The following is an 8,612-nucleotide window of genomic DNA, read 5'->3' as shown; positions in this document are numbered from 1 at the left end:
AACTCTAAAAGCTTCAGTTTGCAGGAACTCCTTCATGGCTTTCAAAAGAAAAAAGAAGGTAAGCTGCTAAAACCATTACAGCCTGATGTAGACAGAATTTATATCCTGTATTTAGTTAAAACTTGTCATTGTTGGGGTTTTAATAAAGCATTTTAGTTCTGCATGCTTTAAATTACCTGATGTTTTTGCCTTAGTCCTGAAATGTTTTGGTCCTGGTTCTATCATGTAAATGCTTGGTAACTTTGTTTTGAAAAGCGCTGTAAAGATAAAGTTAGATAAAATTAATTTTTGACACGTATGTAAAGGGTGAGATCATGTGAGCTGAATCAGGTCGAAGAGACAATATTTAATTACTTTTTGAATCATTTATTTTACAAAATCCGTAATTACATGAAATATTTAAACAAAACACGTTGAAAAGCAGAAGGATAGTCCATAGATGAGTGATGAAAGCTGTGACATCAGTTTCCTTCACTGGTCCTGCTAAATGTTGATCCAGAAGAACATCTAGAAAATAAAACATACTTTATATGTTTTTATTTAAAGCATCTACACACCCATAGCCACCCCCCTCACACACACACACCTGTTTTGGCTGAACTAACATGTTGTGTAAACTGAATGGACACTGAGGCAGTGTTTGATTAACATCTTTAACTTTACTGTTCAGAGGATAATATTACAAGCTCAAGTTGCTCAATGACGCCTAAATACAAATTTATTCCAAACAACATACCTGTCTGTCACTGGACCAGTCTGTATGTGATGTACCTCCCAGCTGTTTCACTAGGTCTGATGATCTTTACTACCTGGAAAACATGAGTAAAAATAGCAAACTTTTAGTCTGGAATCAGTCCACACCACAGACAGTACCTGTCTGTCAGGCGGTTAAATGAGTTACTCTGGCAAGTGAACATTTTGAACACAAGGTGCATTCATAGTCCTCTTGTATGTGCATGTTGGCAGACATTCATCCACATGCAAGGCAGAAATTGTCCATTTGTATTGTATTGTATTGTATGATAAGTCCAGTTTAGGTTTGTAATTTTAGCTGTTACATCCAACAGCACAGAAATATTATTATAAATTATTTCACTCCACCCCAAAAAAGCAGATTATCCATTAAATGCAAATTTAAAACATCATGTCTTGTAATTGGTCTAGAAAGCTCTTTCAGTTATCACAGGCCTTTACTGAAGAGTAATTTCTCAAATGACCAACCCAAGATTAAAAACATAACGCCATGCAGCCCTAAGTGAATACAAGTGAATTTCATACATTATGTCAGTTAACAGTGTCTTCTAGATGTCTTACCTGTCCTCTTTTCAAGCCAAAGTAGCGAGCCACAGGGTCCCCAGCCTGGATCCTCGGCAGCTGACTTTCTTTTAATTTACTGAGGTAAACATGTTAAGGAAGAACAACAAACGCTTATTTTCTTGAACTGCTGTGCATTATAAAGACACTAGATACAGCTCAGTGCTGCTCTTTGCTTAAATGAACTGCAGTTTTATAGGATACTATCTTGCCAGAAGTTCTGTCACTTCCTCTTTTGTCATAACAATGTGCTCTGGAACAAGCTGAAAGACAAAGAAGGAGAAATGCATCAAACGCAAAAATGTACATCTGAGGCACAGTCTGTGAGATCATTTTTGAAATATACTGCTGATGGAATAATGCACTGAACTCATCAGTATGTTGTTTACCTCATGCTCTGTGATGTTAATAAGCAGCTCCTGTTGTAGAAACTGCTCCAATATGTATTTGGGCGCCATGTCAACTAGAGACTGTAGAAAGACATTTTCATATATATGTTTTTGCCAACAGCGCAACATACATTCAGAGAGTGAGTGAAATCACAAAAAGGAATTTTTGTGTTAGGTTTATCTTAAATTTGTGTTTACCTGTTTAGCTGAGGGTGTCATACCCATCTGAACGACAATGAGGGCTCGCGTGATGTTCTCTTCCTGCATCCTTTGACAGTACATCTTAATTGTCTTGATTCCCACCTTGGGCTCCTCTGAAAAGTGAAGAAAAGTTGATAAATAAATAAAATGTCACGGATCAACAGTTTTACTCACAAGTACAGACACTGATCCCATCTTTAGCTCTATGATTATTTGTGTATTTCTATACAAGAACATTAGGTATTTAGTATCTAATATTGGGTGTGAACCTACCAGGAAAGAAAACAAACATCTGGTCGGTGGGGTCATCATTGTGCGCCACCAGCACAGTGAGGTCTGTGCGTCTGGGACGACCCTCGCTGGGTTTGTCTCCAAACTGACTCTTGAACTCTTCCAGTGTCTGGTCCAACTCGTCCTGTGTCACCAAGTAGCCTCTATCATGGCACAGCTGGTGGCACAGAGTAAGACCATAAAGTCAGTGAGCGTATGCGACAAACCATAACAACAGAAAGCAAACTAGAGCAGACCAAAGGTCTCGATTGTAAACCGCGATTACAAGGTTATGTACAGATTTCCATTATTTTCGTTTAAAGTTGAGGTTGAATGATAGTGCTTCCTGGAAAAACTCGACAAAAAGTCTCATGCGCTACACAGCAGGGACAAAATAGCGATCCTGAGTCCACTTCCTCTGAGTCAGCCCCAGCTAAATCACACTAAAACAAATTTCCGATTCAAAACAGGTAACAAAAATCCAGTGTCCAAAACTACAAAGCGGAACCGCTGTTTAAGCTAAGCTACATGCTACGCTAGCAAGCTTAAAAAAAAAAAATCAAACCTAAACACACCTGCATGATGGTTTTGCGAATCTTCCACAGTCTGTACGTTTCCTCTTCATCATCCATATCGTCTCAAAACGTTCTCTTATTTAAAAATTTAATCTAAATCAATATTTTTGTTTTATTTTATTTTATCACTGCGCTCCAGCGGGCGACGCGACGCACGTTTTCGTTTACTGACGCAGTCTGATGACGTCTTCACTGACTGTAGCGCATAGGTAGAGTTTGAATACAAATTTAATAATAATAATAATGATAATTACAATAATAACATGGTAATAACCAAAATAATAATAACAATATTATGAAGGATAATAATAAATAATAACATAGGGACCTTACATTAATCCGGCTCTGTCCTCAGTCCACCGCTGTTTCACAACAAACTGCAGGGCGGAGTCTGTACATACAATGACAGTATAGATCCGTACAAATGTGGCTTCTGCTCTAAAAAAAAATGAGGCCGTTATATGTGTTTTTGACATTCGGGGCTGTGGCGAGCAGCGGAGCACTCCTGGCGATGGTACTGTACTTTGTTTTATCCACAACGGTAACGTATACCATTCGGTTCTTGGCGTGTGCGGTGCGGGTGCTGCTGTGATCTGCATGACAGTGATTTCTGTAACATGCTGTTATGGACTTATGTAACAACAGCTGTGCTTCTTTCATAAATTTCGCATATGAACAATAATAAGTAATATTTTAATAAGTGATAAGTGACATTTTTTTTTGCGTGTATTTTACTGTTTCTCCTCGAGACTTTGCTTAACTCACCCGACAACCCCTCGGTTTCTCACAAACCTTTATATATCTGTCAGCCTGTGGGCGTGCGATTATAAACACTGCGTACACAGGCAGTGCACTTTAGTTTGTACCTGCGTGTTACTTCATTGAAGGCGTCGGAGAGAGAAGAATAATGCAGAGGTACATGAGGAGTTTTGTTTGTGATACCGGATGTTTCTGCTGCAGCAGCAGCAGCAGCAGCAGCAGCACTCCCCCATCTGGCTGCTGGTGTCAACTGATAAGCTTATCGTTCTGAGAAACACAGCAACAGGCACTGTCATTTTAAAGGTTTTATAACACGAGGTCATGTCAGCACGTTTTCTGGTCCAGCCGGTATCTTAGTATTTCAGAGGTGAAACTTCATTTTAGCTGATCAGCACCCTATAGCAGAAAAATCTAAATAAATATAAGTAATACTTAGGTTATTTTCAGAGTCAGAGTTGTACATGCTGTACATACAGTACAGGAGTAAATGTACTTAGTTAGCTTCCACTGCTTAAAATTGTTTTTACCACACATGAAACTATTTCCTGAATATAAATAGGACTCCTGGCTCTGCGTGCCTACTCAGCCTTATAATGCAAAAATAAGTTTGTAGTACCTATAGAAATCTTTTCTTCCATATACATCACTATATATACATCACTCCCCCCCTCAAAACATATTTAATTTGTCAAACATATGTTTTTTGATAATTTATTGTATGTTCGGAATCATACTGTAGGCTTTCTGTATTTTTTTGTATTGGTACTTGTTTCTGTGCTGAAAATGTTAAAAATCTTGTAAATCAGATCAACATGCTGCCCAATCACTCACTTCCTTTCGTGGCCTGGCAGTTCCACTGGTATCACCAGACTGTAATTTAGCAATTTAGGAGAAATACCTGGCCAGAAACACAGATTATTACCAATTTTCTGTTTTTTCCTTTTTTTTTTCTGTTTAAAACAGTAACACTATTGTTTTCCCAGATTATGATTATTTGGTAGAATGAACAAATATTTTTGGCTTTTATGCCAGGGTAAGACCTGGGAGGTTATGTTTGCTGCAAATCATGCCAAATCATTACTGATGTAACTTTGTTTGTCATTCTCATAGTAAGCCCATTATATAATATGTTTATGCATTTCTTCAGACTGTTGCTCTTTGCTCTGGACACATGGAGCTCAGCCTCCCACAGCCCAGTTTCTTTGCTTTTAAAAGGAGTTAACAGTCTTCATGAGTTTTTGATAATGTTGTGAACTGTGGACTACACGTGTCTTTCTGACGTCAGCAACAAAGAGGGACCTATTGGAGAATCAGAGCCTATCAATTCTGTTAATGATCTCTTGCTCCCTTTATATGAGGACACTGGAATGTATGCTCTCTCAGTAGTTGGATAGTGGTTCAACAGTGTGGGTGTAGCTGAGGCCACCGAGTCGTTTAGAGATTTGATCGCTCTCTGCCTTCAGAGGACCTTACTGAAGGGCAGTCATGCGCCTGATAGGGTCCACTGTCCTTTTCTCTGTCCTGCTGCAGGCTATGGTAAGAAAAAAAATGACATTTGGACTGAAACACTGGTTTATATTGAAGGTCTAGAGCTTTTTTTTTCTGGAATTTCAACATTCCAGAAAAAATTCCAGTGGTTTTTTCTTTTCATTTATTTTATGTTTAATGTATTATGCAATGAATTCATATAGTCTTGTAATGATTTGGGCCCAGTGGAAATTCAACCCCTTTAGTTTTTAAAGATGATTGTTCGTGGGAAAAATCATCATGCTTGTATTTTAACATATTTCTTGTTATCTAATACCATTGCAGCAGGATGGAAGTGTGAATGTTGGCACATCCATCCTCACAAATAATACCTGATTGGTCAGTTTGGAAGTAAGCTCCCATCACTCAACTCTTTTTGTTACCCTTCTTTCTTTCCAACAGTCTGCCCCGACAGAGGACTGGCAGAGGGCCACGTCTATTTACGACTTCTCAGCAGCAGATATTGACGGCAATGTGGTTTCCCTTGAAAAATACAGGTAATCTATCTATGCAATATTCTTTCCCTAAATTTTCTGCAGCATCCAATTACAATTCCATAAAACATTGTGGATGTGTCTGTATTTTCAGAGGGGATGTTGTCATCATCACCAATGTTGCCTCTAAATGAGGTAAAACCCCTGTAAACTACTCTCAGTTTGCGCAGATGCACGCCAAGTATGCTGAGAGAGGTTTACACATCCTTGCCTTCCCCTCAAACCAGTTTGGGAACCAGGTACAGTAACTCAAATGTGTCTTATTATAGGAGCATAATGGGACAGGCAAATGTGAAACAGCAAAGTTGCATTACACAACAACCTACATGAGACTTTATGCTGTGTTCTTTACTGATAAAGATGGAAAAGTTTAGCCACAAAATATTTGTTGTTATTTATGGTGAATCCAAGGGAAAAGTAACGTCATATTGTGGTAATTTAAACCAACTTATGTTCTGTGGGCACTGGTTTTGTAGTTTTCTTATTTTGTAACGGAGCTTTTACATATATATGTGTGTGTGTGTGCGTGCTCGTGCGTACTTGACTGTTGCTCACCACTTTTGTCATTTCTCACTTGTTTTACTTTGAAGGAGCCTGGCAATGAAACTCAGATCAAACAGTTTGCCCAGTCTTACAACGCTCAGTTTGACATGTTCAGTAAGATTGATGTGAATGGGGCCAATGCTCACCCTCTGTGGAAGTGGCTGAAGGACCAGCCCAACGGGAGAGGCGTGTTTGGAAAGTAAGTGGCGAATCCATGAATCACTGAGCACTGGAGCTAAGAGATGGAGTGGCACTTCTCTCATTATAAAACAAAGGGTTGTGTGATGTGACATGAAACGATCAAATTAAAGTGCTCACTTAGTGGTTATTTTCTAACATATGGTTTGCTTTCACTCCTGCAGTAGCATCAAGTGGAATTTTACTAAGGTAAACAGCCATTATTTATTATAAGTTTAGTCATCACCAGAATTAATAGAGCACACAATCTGTGCTTGTGATTTTGTGCATCAATACTAAGCTGCTGCCCTCTCTCGACAGTATAGCATTGCCTATTTGAGGGCGTAGAAAAATTATTGCAGGAAACCCATAAATGCTTTTCACAAATTCTTTTCTTTTCTTTCATTTTCATTTTTTCTTCCTCTCTAGTTTTTGATCAATAGAGAGGGACAGGTGGTGAAGCGATACGGACCCCTGGACGATCCAAGTGTATGTACAAACATCTTCCATAACTACAGATACTATAGTGTTAATAGTAATACTACAGTGCACTTTGCAGGCTTTTTATTTTTAGCCTTCCTATGTGGCCATGTAATCATTTGCTTTCAGAGGCCTGCTACCACCAGGAAGAGCTTTGCTGTTTTTTTTTTAGCTGGCCAGAAATATCATTGTGTACATATGAAAATTCTACTGTTTAACAGAAAGGATGAATAAGTTAAATAAATAAACAAAACGTCAACGTTGAGAGAGGATATCCTTTTGGAATGTAACAGATTTGTCCTGTCATGTAAATTGCCAATAATTCCAGCCCATAACTCACAAAAACAGTGCAAAATTCATATGCCACTGTAGCTGTAACACACCCTGTGTGTTGTCAAATCGTTGTAGGAATTATTAATAAACTATTATTTATATATAAATAATAATAAACTATAATACCATCTTTTACTCTTTTTTTTCTTTCCAGGTGGTGGAGAAGGATCTTCCCCGATACCTTTAAACCTCTGACAAATGACTGATACCTCACTTACTGATACTCCATCCATTTTGTCTTTCCATCGCCCTTTTCTCTGCCTCTCCATGCATCAGTGAATATAGTTTGGATCCACCCCAGACCAGTGACGGTCTGCTCATAAACCCGTATGGCGGAAAGGGCAGACCTGATGAAAATGGCGTGCAAACCTCCTGGGAGGATTACCAAGCTTATATTCATTAGTATCTGTGGAGAGAAGGAGAAGGGATCCATTAATCCATCATTTATACTTGTCATAGATTAATGTGTGGCATTATTTTCAAAATAAACTGCACTACGATTTTCTTCATATTACACTTTGTCTGCATTGTTTATGTTCTGTCAGTAAACTGCTGGGGGTTTTCAAGTATAAATATTGGTGCTGCTTGTAGTTGATGTTCATGTTCACGACAGTCTTTCACATAATGGAAATGGTTAACAGTGACTCAAAATGTCTATTTCTGTCATACTGAAAAATGTAAGTGTGTGTGTGTGAGTCAGAAAATCCTTAACAAGTGAGCACTGGAGCTTAAAATGAAACCGTGGGATTTGTCCCTCTGGGTAGAAAAAAGTACAGCGTAGCAACCTTATCTAGTGCACTTTGGATTCATAGTACAGCAACTCAATACTTAGATGACAGGCACAGTGATGGTTTGTCGATATCATGTTACCTGTAGGGAGGAAAATACTGTCACATGTCTACTCTTCCACCACAATAGAGATGGTTGTAGAGACAGTGATTAATCCCTTAGACTATCCCATACAAACTATATACTTTAAATAAAAAACTCGTAAAACTTTGATTTCAGAGTAGCCAAGATCAGTGGTTCCCAACCTGGGGGTGATGATGATGGGTAGTAAAAACAATATTGTGCGACAAAAAAATGTTAATTTCACATCTTTTTCCTGTGAAATGCTGTAGAGTTTAACCTCAGTCCTATATTATATAATATATATTTAAAAATGTGGTAAGGAAATGCAGTTTTCATGAGAGGTCTGACTGTCCTGGCTCTCTGTTAAGGGATCACAAGCAAATACAAAAAAGCAGGTTCAGATTGGAGTGGACTCATCCTTGTGCGAAGCCTTGCAAAACCCTATTCATATTATTTTAAAAGACTGAAGCAGACAAACGATCTACTTCCTTGTGTTTTTGCCTTGGAAAGAAATACAAATGCCTATGAATAATCCCACGGTAGACTATGACTAATGCACACCGGGTTCAATCTAGAACCAGGTAAAAGGAAGTGCTTTGAGGTCTTGTTAGAGTTTTTTTTCCTGCTCTGTACACAAGCATGGTGGAGGAAAACAGCTGTGGGAGGTTTTAGTCAAACTGCCGTTATATTACACCAAG

At 38.5% G+C, this 8,612-nt stretch overlaps 2 protein-coding genes across 5 annotated transcripts; one reads left to right on the top strand and one right to left on the bottom strand.

Annotated features, from left to right (window-relative positions):
- Position 1: 1 nt before the first annotated feature.
- gpx4a (glutathione peroxidase 4a) lies at positions 2 to 7,576 on the top strand. Of its 4 annotated transcripts, none has more exons than XM_041041279.1 (7): positions 2 to 58; positions 5,438 to 5,532; positions 5,624 to 5,768; positions 6,120 to 6,271; positions 6,435 to 6,459; positions 6,679 to 6,738; positions 7,217 to 7,576. In XM_041041279.1, the coding sequence occupies exons 1-7, from the start codon at positions 35 to 37 to the stop codon at positions 7,247 to 7,249; spliced, it is 534 nt and encodes a 177-aa protein (XP_040897213.1). In that variant the 5' UTR covers positions 2 to 34; the 3' UTR covers positions 7,250 to 7,576. The 4 variants fall into 4 exon arrangements, with proteins under 4 accessions (XP_040897213.1, XP_040897210.1, XP_040897209.1 ...); XM_041041276.1 differs by lacking the exon at positions 2 to 58 and adding an exon at positions 3,116 to 3,263; XM_041041275.1 differs by lacking the exon at positions 2 to 58 and adding an exon at positions 3,138 to 3,290.
- On the bottom strand, positions 352 to 2,938 carry polr2eb (RNA polymerase II, I and III subunit E, b). Its single transcript, XM_041041274.1, has 8 exons — positions 2,750 to 2,938; positions 2,178 to 2,352; positions 1,902 to 2,017; positions 1,704 to 1,784; positions 1,519 to 1,577; positions 1,315 to 1,393; positions 737 to 809; positions 352 to 507 (listed from the first exon to the last, which is right to left on the bottom strand). The coding sequence occupies exons 1-7, from the start codon at positions 2,804 to 2,806 to the stop codon at positions 744 to 746; spliced, it is 633 nt and encodes a 210-aa protein (XP_040897208.1). The 5' UTR covers positions 2,807 to 2,938; the 3' UTR covers positions 352 to 507; positions 737 to 743.
- Positions 7,577 to 8,612: the final 1,036 nt, after the last annotated feature.

The sequence above is a fragment of the Toxotes jaculatrix genome, chromosome 6 (assembly GCF_017976425.1).
Source record: "Toxotes jaculatrix isolate fToxJac2 chromosome 6, fToxJac2.pri, whole genome shotgun sequence".
NCBI classification, from domain to species: domain Eukaryota; kingdom Metazoa; phylum Chordata; class Actinopteri; family Toxotidae; genus Toxotes; species Toxotes jaculatrix.
The sequence above is the reverse complement of the archived record's forward strand: the minus strand, read 5'-3'. Positions and strand labels throughout refer to the sequence as shown.